The sequence below is a fragment of the Temnothorax americanus genome, unplaced genomic scaffold (assembly GCF_048541705.1).
Source record: "Temnothorax americanus isolate GAGA-0224 unplaced genomic scaffold, ASM4854170v1 Scaffold17, whole genome shotgun sequence".
NCBI classification, from domain to species: domain Eukaryota; kingdom Metazoa; phylum Arthropoda; class Insecta; order Hymenoptera; family Formicidae; genus Temnothorax; species Temnothorax americanus.
In genome coordinates, this window is record NW_027509307.1 from 3,399,069 (window position 1) to 3,417,795 (window position 18,727).

The 18,727-nt window shown below is 39.1% G+C and overlaps 1 protein-coding gene across 5 annotated transcripts in view; it reads left to right on the plus strand.

Moving 5' to 3' along the window:
* Mxd (MAX dimerization protein) overlaps positions 1 to 18,727 on the plus strand; it is a 45,616-nt gene that overhangs the window by 10,099 nt on the left and 16,790 nt on the right. For all 5 annotated transcript variants that reach the window (XM_077403423.1, XM_077403424.1, XM_077403425.1 and 2 more), the window contains exons 5-6: positions 12,840 to 12,954; positions 16,237 to 16,546. In XM_077403423.1, the coding sequence (XP_077259549.1) occupies positions 12,840 to 12,954; positions 16,237 to 16,546 (425 nt within the window). The remainder of the gene's footprint in view (positions 1 to 12,839; positions 12,955 to 16,236; positions 16,547 to 18,727) is intronic.

Sequence of the window (18,727 nt, forward strand, 5' to 3'; positions counted from 1 at the left end):
CTCGGTACAGATTATTAAGACGCGGAAGGAAGGATTTTATGTATTTCCTTGTTTCTTAATTAATTAATTAATTATATTTAATGACAAAAAGTGTTTATTTAGTAATTTATTAATTAAAATAACGTAACATATCTATAATTTTTAGATGAAATGTAATTGTTTATTTATTAGTGTAATTATTAGTAAATTATATAAAATATGAAATTACGTAATTGAAATAGTTAGATTTAAAAAACATTTTTAGATTATTGGACAAACAGTTTTTAGGGGCTTTTAATTAAAGTTCTTGTTTTTAAAAGGTCAAAGGCGCCCTTTGGCTATTATGATATCAATTAAAAATAAATATCTCAATTTAAAAACGGAGAGTTGTGGAACCATCGCCATCGTAAATTGCGAACTTGAAGATACGCGTATAGAGTACTTAAATAAATCTGCATTATTTTTCATGCGAAGCTGGAGGTAGGGGGAGAAAAGAGATGAGAGGATGTTAAATAAAGACCTCGATGCGCAAATAGGCGGGTCGAGTGTTTAAAGAAATCCCATCGTATCGGATGCTGCACAAGTTATTGCAGGGCAAAGGTTCAAGTCGATAAATATTCATGTTATTTACGTGCGGTATCGCGTCGCGTTTAAAGAGCTAAAAAATTTAACATAGGTTAACGTGTGCAAAGCCTATTGATTATTTAGCCCTGAAACCGCTCTCTACCGCGAATAGCCAACGTGTCCCGTTTTTCGAGATGGAAAATTTGTCAGAAATTGAGCACATTTTTGACGAGCGATACAATGTAAAAGAGAGAAAGGAGGAGAGGGATGGAGGTCGAATAATTTAATCAGAATTGATACGCGGCGCAGACGCGGGATATATCCTTCGCGAGATCCACGGAGCAGGATGCGGGTTGACTTCGGGGTCAAGGACGACTCGGCGGAGCGTGCACCCTGTGCACCTCCTTTCATTCTCTAACGTTGGGGAGATCGGGAGATGCCCGACGTTGTTTAGAGCATCGACCGACCTTGGTTACAAGCGTTATATATATATATATATATATATATATATATATATATATATATATATATATATATGTGTATATCGAAACCTCGCGTATAGACGTCAGAGTCCGATAGTTTTTAATTTTGCGATACGCTCTTGTAAAATAAACATCTCCCGATGATTAAGTATCGCAGATAAATCACGTTGAAGCGACGTGATTCTTTCGCGAAATAAATCTCAGTTCTTGCGAAGTTTCGGCGACTTTCTAGATTGCAGTAAATTTGTAGAAAATTGGTTTAGCAGTACGCCATAATTTTAAAAAGTTTGCGTTCATATAACATTCTGAAACATTTATACGAATTCCAGATTTCGAGAAAGTCGACAAAATTGACGTGGAAAAACGAGTAGTCTACGAGCGTACAGTTTTTCATCCTGATTTTGAAACTGAAGACACGGTCTTGATTTAATTTTATTTTTTTTCATCTTGAAGATTTTTATTTCCGATTACTTTGTTACGTACGTTGCTTTTTTTGGGAATTTGATATACCTATTATAAAAAGTAGCTGTATATATAAATTAATTAAAGTAAGAATTAATTACTTGACTAATATATTATAAACTCGTTTTCTAAATTAATGAAGTTAAGAATTAATAAGTTACTTGTTCGACTGGTACAGCCGAGATGGCAAGGAAAATTGAGAGTGTAGAAGTGTTTCACGTACTATCCGCGTATAAGAACGACGCGAGCATTAGGGCTCACGGACCCTTCGCTTGTCTCGACGTCTCTCCGCAGTTCACCATTGCCACTTTGAAGCTCGTTCACCTTGAGCCCTGAACAGTGATTCTCATTCCTGCTTACTCATTCTTGTTCGTATTACAATATATACAATAATAACACCTATAATTACACACATAAATATTCGGCCAGTGCTATATTGTTGACGGACAGTCGCGCAAATTGAAAATTTGGCAATTTTCATCAGCGATATGACGTTAATCAGCTGCTCTCACTAGAAGCAATAAATACATTATCATTAACTAGATACAGCTTATCAAAACGTTTCCTCGAAGGATGTGTCATCTCTAGATTTTCAAATCGACATTGAGAAATCAGGTTGTTTATCTCCATTTCTTCTGCTTTCGCGGTAGATTAAAGTTTAGAGTTTCAGACTATCTGTTTGACAGGAAACACGAATTGATATAGACATTTTTTATTTTTGTTATAATATTTAAGAGAATATTAAAGACGTAATATTAATTAATAATAAAATTAAAATTGATTTTAATGAGATTGAAAAATGTCGATTCTTTGTTCTCTCGGAATTTTGCAGGAACTGCCATGGTTGAAACTGTTGACTATCTCGCTGAAAATCAGATTCGCTCGGTTCTCTTTTCTTACGTCCGTATGACTTAACGTCAGTATCGCGTCCGGACCGGCTGTAAGCGGATACGCGAGTCGAGAACTGATGTAGTGCGCGCACTTTAATTACTCATTTTTCATTTTACTCCAACTTACTTCGACGCCTTCCTGCTGTAACTCGGAAGAGATCGCTTCTCGTCATGACCGGAGAGTTCTCGCATCGCGTTGAATTATCATCATATACGCGCTCTCGACTTGCCCTCCCACACCGTCTTATATACACTTACCCTCTGCGCGACTTTAAATTTATAGGGAGACACGTTATATGAGTTTTCCAATATTATGCGTTTCCACCAAATTCAACTGTATAACTGAAACGTTTCGCCAAAATTGAAAGCGTATATATGCTTTTTTTAAAAGAATCGTCACTTCAACGTGATATTTGATATTGTTTTACACATGCAACGATATATCTCGAACTCTCGTACTTGTCGGCAGAACTTTATGCAAGCTTGATATATTAGTTTTGTTAGGAATAGAGATTTTTGCTTCTGGCTAAAATAGTCGATCCTTGCAAGAGTAAGACAATTATTACAGTAATAATACTACTCAGGTGCATACCTGTTGGACGTAATTCAAACGGGATGAGGGAGGGACAAAGGGAGAGAGAGAGAGAGAGAGAGAGAGAGAGAGAGAGAGAGAGAGAGAGAGAGAGAGAGAGAGAGAGAGGGACTGCGGAAACCAACGGGAGCACATTTCCACGCTGATTAGTTTCCCGTAATTTTCGAGGAACCGAAGTTACATTGACGGTTTGGAGAGTGATTGGAGGTCGTTTCGTGGTCGAACAGAGGGAAGGGGAACGATGTGGAAAAGTGGGTAAGAAGGAAGGCATTGGCAACATGGCAAGATAACAATATAACGTTAATTATATAGAAGAACTGTATGAGATGTTACGAATCAAAACCCGTCTTTCACGCACGAATTTTTGCATCTCTACTAATTTGAAATGCTTTTTTCTTTGATACAAACCAAAGATTAACGTAATCTAATTTTATTGTCAACTTTCATAAAGAACGAGTTTGACGTTTGTTTGTAAAAGTATGTAAAAATTGCATAATTGTCATGTATAATAACCAACTAATTTTCTAGCATCGGTTCTTTAAGGAAACTGATTCGAGGATCATTAAAATTACAGTGATAAGTTATGCAGCCCTCTGTATTTTGCACTCAATACCCGTACTAATTATACATGTAAATAACTTGCATTATTGTTTGTGCAAAATATCAGCAACACTTTAACAACACCTTTTACGCCTCATGTTCCTGAAACTTTAAATAATTTTTCGTTGAATATTTATAATGATCTTGCAATTACTATTTTCTCCTTGTTTACCAGTTGTATCTTATACCAATTTTTTGTTTTATCTTTCTGGGCACAAAACAAACTGTAACGTATAAACAATGTACTTTTATTATCTCAATCGGATCGGCGGCAAACAGAAATCACAAATAAGATATCGTTTCTACCAGTCATCACGATGTTCTGGCGCAATTATCATATAATTCAAGGCTTATCATCGATCAGACGCGGCAGGATTATTCGATAAGCGAATCGCGTCTCTGATTGTGATTTCAAGGTGGAGGTCGTCCGAGCCGTCCGTGCGATTCCGGAATAGTTCCTTCTACTGATTCTTCGCACGAGAGCCAATTCGATCGACCTCGCTTCCATTTCCATCCGGAAGTGAGGACACGATGAAGGGAAATCGAACATTCACTCGTCGTGCATACTGGAGTATCTCGCGAGGATGTAATCCACAAACTTTTCCAGCATATTTGATATTATTCTGAATGAGGAAAAAAAAAAGAAAAAATGATATTTATTGAGTTTGTTATTCATTTCTCGTCCAGTTGCCTGAAAAAGGAGAGATAACGCGCGGTTGGTTGTGCAATGAAAGAACAGTCTTTATTTCGATGTTTCTTTTTCGCTGTTTTGTTTTCCGCTTGAGTTCCTTATTTGTTGAGATGCCACATGATACGAAATAGTTTTTTATATAGATCCGCTGGTCAATCCGATACTTAAATAATTCGGACGAAACGATCGGATCATATAACTCGTCCTGCACACTTTTTATTGCGGACGAATCGGGAGTCGGGAGGTGCGAGTCGAGTCAGCGAAAGCTTGTGCAATACCTGACCTATTGTGCTCGTTAGGGACATTCGGGATCAGCTATTGGATAAGACCCCTTTCCCCGTTATCCTCCATCTTCTCCTTATCATCCCGTTCCCTCCTCACCGCAATGCGAACGACGTCGTCCTCGGGGATATACCCCTATAGCTGAAAGGGATTGGACGTTCAGGAAGGAAACCTAACTTCCACCGTGCTGAAGGACCTCTACCTAATTCTATGGGGCAGGAGTCTCAGGATTTAGAGCGGAGGTGCACTTTGGGGATTCCTCCTTCCTTCCTCTCCTGCTGTCCCGCTCTCTTTCCTTAACGATCAAGTCCTGCGAAGCCAGCAGGAACGTCGGGATCACGACCTGTCCGTCGGTTCGCCTTAGAAAGGAGTTGTTATGAAAGAAATACGGGGGAAATTGGAAGGAAACAGGTTGATAGGTCCAGTATGAATCGCATTCTTAAGAAATAATCTCTTGTCAATGATTTTAGTAATACACGCCGCGCTTGTTGCAATAACTAAGATTACTTTTTCTCAAATGACCATATTTAGTTTCGACTTTGCAACTGTTCTTTTCGTTTTCTTCTTAGATACAATTTATTTACATTATGATTTTTATAGTTTTCTGTAAATTTTTGCTTTGATATAGATGTTGTTTAAGTATAATTAAACTTTTGCGAAGTGTCAATGACTTTTTTTAAGTTACAGTAAATGTATGAAAAACATAGAAGCTAATGAGGAATTCGTACATTGCACGATTTTGAATATGAATACAATATTAAATTTCTACTTTTGAAAACTCTGAAATTTTTAATAATTTATCTTATGTTGGTTGTTTAAATATTTCCATATTTCCAATATGGAAATCTGAAGAAGTTGCAAATGCTATTGGAAAGGGTCAACGCCCGCGGATCTTTTATTTGCTTTCGTTCTTCCTTGTTCCGGTGTGGATTCTCGGCATTTGGGATGGCGATTGGTCTCTTTCCTTTTTTTCTTCTCAGCGGTTGTGTGGGTCGTGTCTAGCAAAGATCGCGTTTAATAGATTGTGCCAACTGGTATCCGAGCGGAGTGTCGGCCTCCATTGCTTCTTTTTTTTCCCCTTTTCTTCTTCCTTTCCTTTCCGCGAGATCGTGCCGCACGTCGTAACCTTTCGTGATTCTTTTTTTCCCCTTTCCTTCTGTCCCCAGATTTTCACGACGTTCATTAAATCTTCATTCGGAATTTTTCGGTGTTTGAACAATGCAAACTTTCAGATCGAACCTGATATTACTCCAATAATTCTTTATTTAATTTGTGGCTTGCAAATTAAAAGAGTATCATAAAGATATATATATATATATATATATATATATATATATATACGTCAATGGATGTTAAATATATAAATCATGATTTTTAAAAGAAAAAAAAATAAATATAAAGATACATTTCTTGAAAATAGTACAATATCTGGGATAAGTTTTTGAACCCAAAGATGATGTACTTTACATGTAAAAAGATTTATTTGAATCAAAATTATATTTCTCCGAAATTGCGCGACCAATAAAAATATTACCCTGTATTTTTTACTTACTTTTTTTTAGTTTTCTCGCCGGTAATCAGATTTATTCGACACGCTATCCGTATATACATAATATTTGAAAGAGATTTTCTCGGAGACGGATATTTTTTTCTACGATTCCAAGTTCTATTCCGTTGGACGTAGCTCAACGTGATGTGTATACCGTGCCATTGCAATTGCGTTGCCGAGTACATCGAACCCGCGCAGGTGAAAGTGAACCAAAGCGGTACTCTCGCACATTCGTGTTCGTTAGACGCTCGGACCCCCTTGATTTGTGAAATCGTCAGCAATCCAAAGGTTAAGCCGCGTGTCGATTCGACAACGAGGTCGCGTTCTCATCATTCGCTCTTCGTATCTCGTTCTGCGATGCTGACAATTCGCCGTATGATAATCCAACTTCACTAAATGCTAAAATTTTTTGCGCTCAAAGAGATTTTCGAGTGGCGATGCGCGTTCTGTCTCAGCGTCTCAGATATGCGTATAGAAATCTTAAAAACTGTTGTGAGACGACCAAACGTCGTGGAGACGCTTTACAGAGTCTTTCTTTTTCTTCCTATATAATTACGTCATTTCTACGAACGCGAAGATGCTTTCGCGTGGCGAATGAAAACACCTCGAAAATTATACAACAGGAATGGAGGAAGGGTGAAGCGCTCGTCATCGTGGTTTTTCAACTGCGACGAATGTTGCATTCGACCTGGTTTGACCTATAGACAGGCTACGACACGCGATTATCGGAGCCTGGCTAACGGTCGGACGTGCTAGGGCGAGTAACTGTATCGTTCCAGAAAAGAGCCACGGTACGTGCTCGGTGAGAGGTCAACTTAGGTTACGGATGTTTATCCAGAAGCGCAAAAGCGCGAGAGAGAGAGAGAGAGAGAGAGAGAGAGAGAGAGAGAGAGAGAGAGAGAAAGAGAGAAAGAAAGGAAGATATGACAAACCCGTTTGTTTGCCCCAAGTTTAATGTCGCAGCGACGACGCAACAATGTGGTCAGCTTCTAGCCGTTTCCGTAGCTTTTGTATATCATTAGTTGTTTCTGTCTGTTTTTGGACATGTATATTCGCATGTTTGAAGCGAATAGCGAATCTAGGAAGCGTTAATGGAGAAATCGGAAAAGTATATGTAACCTCATTGTGTCTGTAATGACAGATAATGTTCACGAGGTTCTAATCGTTCTCATCGCGGCGTGCAGCTCGTAATCATAACTCGTGATGGTCGTGCACTTTTGTCCCTCTTACCTGACCTGACCTAAGCTAGGAGAATATTGTCCGTAGATGTATGAATAGCCGTTTGACGTGCATGAGTTATACTTTTTACTATATACACTTTTGATTATCATTGTGGTTCATGCCTTATTGTTAATACTTTATAATATTTTATATAAGCTAACGAAAAACTTTATCGTTCTCTTTCATCAAATTCTGCTATAAATATGTAATTTAATACTTTAGAGGGTTTTAGAAAGAGATTTTAAAAAGAGAAATTTCTTTCTACGTTAGTAAAGGTACGGTAAATCCAAAGGTGATAATTTTGTTTGATGAGAAATAATTTTGAAGCTGTGTGATTTCCTCTCTTACTTCTGCACGAATCTAACGCGAAGACAATCCCGGATTACTTGTATTTCTATCTCTACTTATTCCATGCCGTATTAAGAAGAGAAAGATTTCGGATCGAGGGTACAGTCGGCGGGGTGGGATACGCGGGGAAAAGCTTTACGCTCGAGTCACGCGTTGAATAAGTCATGAAGGATCCCGGTGATAACCGCGCGATTTTATCATCGGCGAGAAACCGTGTGACTGCGCAACGAATGTGAATAAAGCGGATGAGCGTTCGTTTCAAAATTCGGACACTTCTCGCCACGCACATATACCCTTCTCGCACTTGTGGGCTGTTATATAAATTTTTACTTTTCAAAGATATATCATTTTCAAAGATAACAGCTTTTTAACTGCGCGCTTGCTCGCATCTCCGACGTTCGAAATGAAAGAAACGTACCGTATTATGAGGACCAAAGGGTTGAACTATATTTGGAATACAACGTCGTCGGGAAGTTTTCTGGTTCGCTGTCCGTTCGATGGATCCTATAAACGAGACTTTAAAGCGCGATGAAAGTTTTATTGAGATAGGACGAGGGCGAAGGGAGAGAAGAGGGAACTTCCTGGGAGACTTCAAATTTTACGATCGACGAAGTTTTACCCCTCCCCCGCCCTCGGAAAAAGCGAAACGACTCGTCAGCCAATGCTCGGGTTTTTTTTTCTATTCGAAGTTTTCCGGAGCGGAAAGCTTGAAGAATGGACGTGAATATGTAATATATAAGAAATTGAATTGAAAATCTTACAGAGATACTAGCACAAAAAATGCCGTTATAGGCATTTAAGCAAGATAATTCTGGCGGAAAATTAATTCCGATTACGTCCCGAGCGACGTAATTACACAGAGACGAGGGAGATATATGGCACACAAAGTGGCGAAGCAAATAGATGTAGAGAAACAGAAGGGGGAGAGGAAGAAAGTAAGAGGGAGAAAGATACGAGGAGAAATAGCTGGCGCAATCACGTGCGGGTTCGAAAGGTCAAGATCAAGTTGCCGAGGGAGATGTGATCTGAAAAACCGCGGATATACACAGTGAGAAAGAGGGACTGCAACGGGCGAAAGGGAAGCAGAAGAATAACGCGCTCTTATGTGCCATCGACTTTAAAAATAAGATGGCAATCGGCCAGCGCTTCTGTTTGAGTGTACGCCATTTTTTTGGTCGAACTTTGATTTTTTTTCTCGCTCGATAGACGTAATGTTGTAAGCTCGATGTGGCAGAATCAGAGTGTTCCGCACAATTACGCGAAATTTTCAGTTTCGGATTTTTTCTTTTTTAAGAAGAAGAAACACAGGAAACGGATAAAGCACGTTTCCCAATACCGAGGCGGAGACGCGTTTACCTCTAAATCCCTTGGACACACGATCAAGCTAGTCTCAGGACTTGCATGCTACTCCGAATTGGGGGGGTCCTAATGAAGGCACGTGCGGACACTGCGGACTCGCCTTTGTCGCTCACTAAGGATTTCGACACAGCTAGAAACAGCTTAATTAAGCGAAACCAGCATTACACAGCTGTCCGTATGCATCTACACGTGCCGGTGAATACCCACGTGAGCGCGTATATTCAGCCATACCGGCTGCCCCATACAATTTATATTGAAACTTTCACACACTGAAATTTTGTATGCTAATATTTTTCTCACCTTGTGATATAATCTCATGCTAAAACATATATTATGAAATATTTTTGTAACATATAAGAATATTATGGTTAATAGAACAGCAGAATCTCACACTTTTCTCTATATTTTATTTAAAAAACCGACAAACGTTTTGTAGAAGTTAAAATGTATTTATGTAAAATATTTATATCACTTTGTGATACGTAACACCTGATTTTTAGACACTTTTATATAAAAGCGTTGTTGAAACTAAAATTAAGATATTTCACATACAATAATCTGTTTTGCTTAACACATTCTTCATGCTCTTTTAAAATGACTGAGATTATTACTACTTTTACGTAACCGATTAAAAATTGAGCTACAAAAATGTATGTGAGAAATAATAATTTTATTAATTTTGTTCAAATCATCAAATATTTACCTCACGTTGAGTTTGGCATAGTTGAAATTATTATAACCCTGCGCGATTGATTGAGGGTCAAAGATGAGAGACGAAAAAAGACCTTCCGCGAGAAAAGGAGCTTGTGGAGATCAGAGGTAAAGCTCAACTTTAAATGGAATCCCGTTTCGGGAAGCTGCGTACAGTTTAATTAAGCCAGACCCATTTTGCTTGTGTCTACAAACGGTATTTTGCAGTAATGCCTCTGCTCTCCTCTTTCTCGCTCTCTATCCGACCTCTCTATAGAGCGAACGCCAGTTGAAGGGAGTCCAAGTTCGCCTAAGTCTCGACTCTCGAGTGTCTGTCCTAATGAATTGCTAAACTATCCCCGAATCTCTCCCCTCAAACGAAAGCTCGTTTCCCTGAATGGCTGCCCCTTCCTTCGAGCTTAATGCCCGATTAATCAAGGATACTAATTTTACTAAAAATGAGATAAAGTTGGAGAAAATTCCGTCGATCAATAGTTATTTAATAAAAGACCGAATGGAATTAACCGATTGATGTTAATTATAGACTTAAGTCTATCGGAAATCGGAGTTGAGAAAATTTGGCTTTAATTCGCTCTTGACGTAACGGGTAATGAATAATGGAGCACGGCATTGATTGTTTTTTGTAATTTGCCTATACAGCTTTGTTCGCGTGTTTTTGATTACTCTTTAATTTTATTTTACGAGCAATAAATTCGCTTTTGCTATTTCGCAATTAATTAATTTTGTTTCAACATATCCAGAGCCGTTGAATATTTTTCGATAATCCTCTTTTGTTTGAAATCAGAACATACTTTTTAGTAGAATACAAGTGACAAGTTATCATCCTTAATTTAGGCTTCAATATTAATTGCCTGTAAGAGCAATAAATAGGCGATTAAGGGAGCTATAGATTAGATAATTAAAAATTAATTAGCATATAATTACGCGACAGATAAAAAAACAATGTGATTTTTAACGATGAAAACGTTAGGTTAATAGAGATTATTAATGAAAACGCTAGATTAATAAAGATTAGTCAATTATACAAAATTCTTAAAATAAAAGTTGCATTCACGATTCAATGTCGCAATAAGTGGTATTGTGTAGACACAATATAATTTGAATCAACACGGTAGCATATATGTATAATTATATAGAGAAGTTTTAGCATTAATAAATTAATTGTGTAATAGAGCAAGGTGGAGACAAAAATAGAATAGAAAGGAAAAAGCGAGAAAGAGAGAGAAAGAGTAAAGACAAAGACGGGGATAAAGAAAGATGGAGGCCGAGAGACGAATATGCAACAAGGGGGGGGTGCGGTGATGCAGCAATGTAGCGGGTAGCGGGATGGACGGATAGACAATGGCAAGGGGAAGGGAATGGGAGAGGGGAAGCAGATATCAGAGCGGGAGAAGTAAAGTTACGAGGCTGTTTACAGGCGGCTGTTAAAGCGATCTAACTCATGGCCGGCCATTGCTCCCGCCAGGCTTGGCTACGCAACGCAACGTTGTTCGCGCTTTATACAAGCAGCCGCCTCAAGCGCAGCTGGTTCCATTTCGCGGGAAATAAATCGGGCAAACTGCTTAAATTTCAGCGCAGTCTCAAATCCTCGATTTATTAAAAGGGGGACAATATCTCGAAATCGCGGAATAGAAAACGGTGGGCGAGCAGAAGGACGAATTGCTCGCTTTGCGCTCGGCGACTCCGCTATAGGCGAATTATCGACCAATAATCGACTGTTGCCGCCCGTTGCGTCCCAAGGCATTTTTCCTTTGAGGACAATCTCTCGCGTACGTACCCCCGGATCCGCACGGGGGGGGGTTGCCGTAACCGCGTCTTTGCCGAACTACCCCGACGACTCCGACGCGCGAGAATTCCGCGCGAAGTATTTATTCATCAGGGCAACCCCCACCGGTAAAGGAATTTCATAATGTCGCTGTCACACGCTGCCATTGATTGAAGGACCACTTCTCAACCTCTCTTCTCCTCGTTGTCCTTTGTTTGTCACGGCAAAAATGTTGTCGATCGGGAATGGCGGGAATCATGCGCGGTGCTCTTCGATAACGATCTCTACAGGAAGAAATTTATTCGTGACATTTTAATCCCCTGTGACTTTTGAGGGCTCTTCCAATGAAAGTACAAGATGAAACAAAAACTATACTGAAATTTTGTTTAGGATTTTACTTTGAATTTTTATTTTAATTACAAGAATATGTAACGTTGATCTGAAAGCGTTAATCGATGACCTTAATATTCTCATCGAAGGGAAATTATGCCCTAAAGATGGTGATGAAAGCACGCAATCGGCGTTACAGACGTATCCTGTATAGATGTCGAGTACAGACGGAGATATAGACGTAAGGGCATGTAGACAGAAACGCGTCTATTTACGGCTGAAACACGTCCACTCCGCAGCTCGCGGAACATAATACCGTTTGATGACGTCATTAAGCCAGAGCGGGCTTATTGTTTCTCGTATAATGTACGTGTAAACGCGTCATCCTGTTTCTGGATGGGTTTTAGTTAAGCTCCTTTCACACATATCACAGGAAAAATCTTTCCCGACAAGATATCCGATGGCAAGGAAAAGGAGATCGAAGTTCTGCAATCTACTTTCGAAAGCGACGAGTTTCCCTTATCGTCCATTTTCTAAATTTCTTCTTATCTACCTCTCTCGTTTTGATACTTTATTTTCATGTGTTTCTGTGTGACTCCACCTTAATTCGAAATTTCCGCGGCCTCGTTCTTCCATTATACGTCGTCGCGGTCTCTATTCTCCAGGATGGTGACTATAAAGCGATCGTAAACTTATAATTAAATGCCGCTAATGGCATGTGTTCGGCACATGCGGTATGCACGTATCCTCGTGACTGTGCGCGTCTGCGCGTCCGAAAATAGATATCTTTTCGGGCCACTTTTCCACGATAAGTAAGACATCGTTCTAAGATAGTAATTCTTACGTTCTGTAAGATATTTTTAATAATAACTGGCTAAGAATGAAGAATGGACGAAAGTGCAGTTTAATCTTACAATTTTAGCGTCAATGTTAATAAAAATAATTTAATAATTAATACGCAAAAGATAAAAGATGTTACAGTTGGTCACTATAGCGCTTTTTTTTCTGTTGCAGGAGAGCCCACCTCAGGACTTGTCTCGAGAAGCTGAAGCTGCTAGTGCCACTCGGGCCTGAGACCTCGAGGCACACCACGTTGGGCCTCTTGACCAAGGCCAAGCGTTTTATCAAGGTGAGTAGATCAATCAACATGATAAAAAATCGAAGGCAAGTTAATTGTAGAAATAATTACACATTGTAAGAGACGAGAAACTTCTCAGAGAAGGTGGGTTATTTACCTTTGACCTTTTTTTTCAGCAATCATGTTGAGATTTAGAGTTTGTCACGCAAGAGAGTGTCATGTGCGAAAAGAAATTATTACGTCGAAGAAATAAAGAGAGAAAGGGAGGTAGAACTTGGGATTTGAGATACAAGCACTAAGCAGGAAGCGCATTAGAAGCATTGTCTCTTCGGTTGGAATAGGTTCAGAAGGGACAAATGGGCGGAGGAAGGGCCACGCGGTGTAGAGAAAGGCAGAGCAAGGTGTTGCAGCAAACAGAGTGGCGATGCACAATAGATGCGTAGTTAGTAAATTACAGACTGCCAGGGACAATGGCGTGCGTACCGAGCAAACGGGCGCGCGTGTGTGCGTGTCAGAGCTTTTCACGCGGTCTACAGGGTGACGCGGATAGAAGCGCAGTGATTCGAACAGGTGACGAAGGCGCGTATTCCTTTGTTTTCGTCAGCAAATTGTCCTCGTAAAAAGTACTTAAGGTATTCACCATTCTCGCGCTCACGCATTATGTTCCGGATGTGTACTCGAGGTATACTTAATCTTATATCTACTTAAATGAAGGGTACGACTTCCTCGTCATATATTTACCTGATTCGTTTTATCTTTTTTTTCAAGACGTAAGTATTTTTTTTTACAAATTTTTTCCCTTGTTTTACAAATAAATGTCACGACGTGAAAGTGTTGTTTTTAGAGATACAAGCTCTTTCTTGTTTCCAAAGGATGGTCAAAAAGAAATTTGACAGTAAACGGGCGCGAGAATTACTATATTAAATTCACGATAATAACAAAATAAATCCGACAAGAATAGATTAGGCTGAAGATATAAGAAAGAAATGATAGATTATACAAAAGTATTATTTTATGATAAATACGCGTGAAAAGTCGATATGAAGTTGTTGCTGCGTTTGTTTTATCGATGTAATTTCTTTATCATCTGTTAGAATCCGAACGCTTGTACTCGGGGCACCCTGTAGAGCGGCAAGCAGCAGTGCGTATCCACCGTTCATTCGTGTATGCTTAGTCCGCGTGGGAGACTCAGCGTGTACATCAATCTGACCTGCGGGCACCTGTGTATATTATGTGCCTGCGTTAGGTAGGAGAAAAACGTTCGTCCGTCCGCCATTTGAGGAGGAAAGCTGCTACGCGTGGTTTAAGAGAGCATCTGCAAGCGCAATAAAGATCGCAGTATCGAGAAATGATGAGGCACCGTTGTAAAACAGCGACTTTAACGCGATACATAACGTTTGATGGTCACATTTACGTTACAAAAGTCATTCCACAAGACTGAAACATCTCTTTTTTTCTTAATTTAATATTTCGCACGCAATTTTTTTCCCGATTGATTCGGCAATGACAGTAGGATTGATTAATTATGACGGAGTCAGAAATTTTCGATAGTGAAACGAAAGGGGTAAGGTGGAGGATAAAGGAGTAAAGAGAGCGCGGGTTGAAAAGAGGATAGATGGAAGTTAAGAAGGCAACGGTAAGAGGAACTAGAAGACATGAAAGTGTCGTTTCTATATAGCGGTGGTTTACACTCCCTTCCCTCGCGAGGAAGTAAGACGTGGGGGAAGGGATGGGACAGAGGTGGAGGGTTGAAGCGATTCGTATTTTGCGAGGTTGGCGGCGTGTAAGTCTTCATTTGTCCGCCTTTGAACTTCTTCCCTTCTGTTTCGCCTGGCCTTCGCGATTCTTTTCACACTTCGGTAGACGTTTCCGTCGCTAATTATTCTTTTCTTTCTCACTATCCCTGTACATTTGGCTAGGTATATGTAACGATAAATGGACGTAAAGAATAGGTCGAACGACACTTGAAATATTTTTATTTATAATAAAAGATCATGAGATGTGCAATTTATGTAAAATAATTTTATGATGGGATTGAATACGTTCCCCATTAATACGTGACATAAAACATCGCAACAATTTCGATGCCTATTATATTGCAAGCAGTATCGACCGGCGCAATGTAAATGGTAAAAGTGAGCCGAGTCTCACTTCTTCTGAGGTCGGTCGATTGACTTTACGGCGGGGTACGCTTCGCTTGACGCTTTTCTTAGCCTCGTTTTATCTTTGTTGTAAATTCATATCGAGTAAAATGGAAAGCACGAAACCCGGAAATTTCCTACGAGCGCGTGATGTCAACCGCGCTGCCATAAACACGCACACACAGACACATCGGCGCCTGTCGGGTGAAGCCTTAATCCGCGATCAGGTGATTTCGTCGCGGAGCTACTTCCACCCTGGTGCCATCCACCCTATATCTAAAGCGCCGTTGATTCTGAGTTATCTTACCGCCCTAAATTTTTCACTATGGGAACAAAACAGTCGCAAAGTCTGCCAATCTTTGCCTTAACGTCAAAATTTTTTTTAGAAATGACCAATATCTATCTGTGAACAAAATTTCTGGTTAATACACTTCAAATCTCGAGAGACTTCAGATTTAAAATTTAAAAATGCTAAAATTAAAATTTTTTTAAACTTTTGAAATAAAATCGTAAAATTGGAGTTTAAAAAAGCCAGTTAAAAATTTAAGACAATTCAGAATTTTTTATTTTGAACTTCCACAATTCGCACAGCCGCCGAATCTACGCATATCAAATACTATGCAGTAGAATACGCATTTAGTTGCATTCGATTATTTCCTGTTCGGTGATTTGCACCGGAATTGGTCGGCCTCTTCTTGGTAAGCGCTCGCTGTTGCGTTACGAAATAGCATGCCGCATACAATACAAAGGAAACCGATTATCGGCCGGCGTCGATCTTATTGGCAGCTCTCAGAACAAAGTGAAACCGAGAGATATTTGATGATAAATAGTTAATTAAACCAAAACTTTTTATGTACAATGAATAGATTCACATTTCCCGACATATCAGCATTAAACCGAAGCGCTAAAAAAAAATCATCAATAAATATTATATATAAAATGTATTAGAGTACACATAATATATATATATATATATATATATATATATACTATAAAATATAAAAATATATATAGTATTGACATATATTTATCTAATTATATATTTTTTTAAATTAATATTACACTACAATATATATACAACTACCTTGTATACTATATTTTAAACTGCACGTACATATATTATACCATGAACTATTGTTATTATGCTATAGCTACACGATACTAACCACGTGTCATATCGTCTGGGTTACAGAGCCTGGAGGACCGCGAGCGTAAGCACAACATACACAAGGAACAGCTGTCGCGCGAGCACAGGTTCCTGAGACGGCGACTCGAGCAGCTGACGAACCAGACCGGCCTCCATGGCCTTCATGCGCTTCACGGCCTCCACGGGCTCAGCACGAGCGCGCCGACCGGCTCCGTCGCCGCTGCCGCCTCCGCGGCGATGCTGTCCAAGCGGCGCAGCATCTCCGAGTGCTCCCTGGGCACGGCGTCCACCAGCTCGGCCGGAAGCTCCAGTAACTCGGATAGGTCTGCAGGTAGCCCATCCATCTCGGAGTCCGGTAAGTACCGCAACGAGATCGTTATTAGATCTCTGTAAACAAAAAAATTGTTTTACAGAGCATCTGTACATACATCTTTTTATTTTCGAGCCTTTTTGGGGGGATCATATCGTATTTCTAGATAAAATTTTCAAAATTTCAACTTTGTCTGTATTGGGGCACCAACGATGGCGACGTGCATCGCAAAAATGCATTCGCCACCGCATGAAATATTGCAGCTTGCGGTGGATGAGTTTTCCAAAGGAGTTCTTGGAGTAAAAAAATAAGTCGAGCTAGAGGAAGGCGAAGGAAATCGGAAAACGTCGGGGGTGCGCGCGCGCGGGGGTTGGACGTTGAAATTGATGATCCCGCGCGGGAATATCTCCGGCGAAGCACTTATCATAAGTCACGTGTGCCACGCCGGCGATTTTTCGAAAGCCACCCCGAATTTGCCGCGCTTTCTGCCTCGGAACAGGGAAATTTATTATTGTATTTTTTTTTATTTTTACTGTTAATTATCTTAAATACATATTAGATATTAGATACACGCGAAACTATAATCTGTTCCAAACATACATTCTATTAATTTTTAAAATAATTAATTACTTTTCTGTGTGTGTGTGTGCTTCTTATATCAATATAATATTCTCGATATGGTATCGTGCATTTAGATATACCACTATGTATACCACTATGATTGCGGAGTAATCATGTCTCCATTACGAGATATGTTCACTCCGGTGAGTCCGGCTTTACATTTATGGATTCAAATAGAATGTATGTTTTGCGTTGCGGCAATCTGGATAAGGCACTCTCTTCCACATAAACACACACACAAATACACGTATATACATACTCGCGGAATTATTTCAGGACGATTTCCTCGGGCACCTTAATGTCGTGAGATTGTTGCGCTTAGCTAAATTGCCAAACGTGATAAGATCCCTCTTTAAGATTTGCTATTCCAACCATTAGTAACGGATCCTTGTGGTATGCGCGATGTGCTACGGCTAAATGCTGTAGTTGCATATTAGTCATACAAAACGTATTGAAAACTCAATATTTGTTCTCCGAAATTTCGGTTTATGATGATGGATTATTTATTAATTTTTCGTAACGTGAACTAGAAACGCTAATAATATACAAAGAATGATTGGTTAACGCAAAGTCGAAAGAACTGATTAAAGATACAAAATTGAGAGAAAAGAAATGAGAGAGAAAGAGAGATAGATATGATCCGTGGAAGTGGAATTTAACGTGAAACAGAGACGAGAAGTGTTTCTAAACAAAGAGCCAGAAGTGGGAAAGGAGAGAAAGGCTCTTTAACAAGTCAAACATGCCCGACGTTCCCGTAAGATAATCATTTCTAACATAGACGATGTACAGACTCTCTTCAATCCGAAGTGATCCTTCAGACAAACCCTTCCATGCTTTGTCCCATAATTTTTCTCGAACAAATGAAGGCAAATATAAAATACAGTATGACGCGACTGCAGATCTAAGTGGATTGTATATTTAACAAACATGCATGTTGCTAATCAACCGAACTTTTTTTAACAATTAAAAATAGTTTAATAATACCTTTTAATGACAGTTTAAGTTAACCATTGATAAATATATTACATCGTCGTGTCCCAATATGATGCATTTGATTCGAAAATACCTAATAAATGTAAATCTAGTGTAACCATATATTATCTAAATAATATATATAGTAAGATATATAATTCTTGTGAGTTTTCTAGTATGTTTAAACTTAATCTTCGCGATTTATTTTTCACGATTATCGGTTCTTAATTTTATTGAAGTAATAATGAACTAACAATGAGTATTTTATTTGAGTAACGTTTATGCAACTAAAATCTCTTTTTTTTCGCCCTTTGAAATAGATTTACACAAAGTGAGAAACAGACGGTTGGATGTGTAAATCCTAAAATGTAAATTTTTATCAGACTCGTGCAGCTTTTGATCGTCCACATTTGTTCGTAAATAATTGCGTTTTGTCCACTGTGCAAAATTATGAACAAAAAATTGAGTAAATTTTGTTACAATCAAGTATGTTTTTTTAATTGTACAATTGAGATTCTATGAAATTTTCTTGCAGAGGGGACAAAAACAATTACTTTTAGTATAGAAAAATTGCGCGATCAAATGCCGCGTGAATTTTATAAGGTTTTATAAAAATATTAGGATACTAATTTC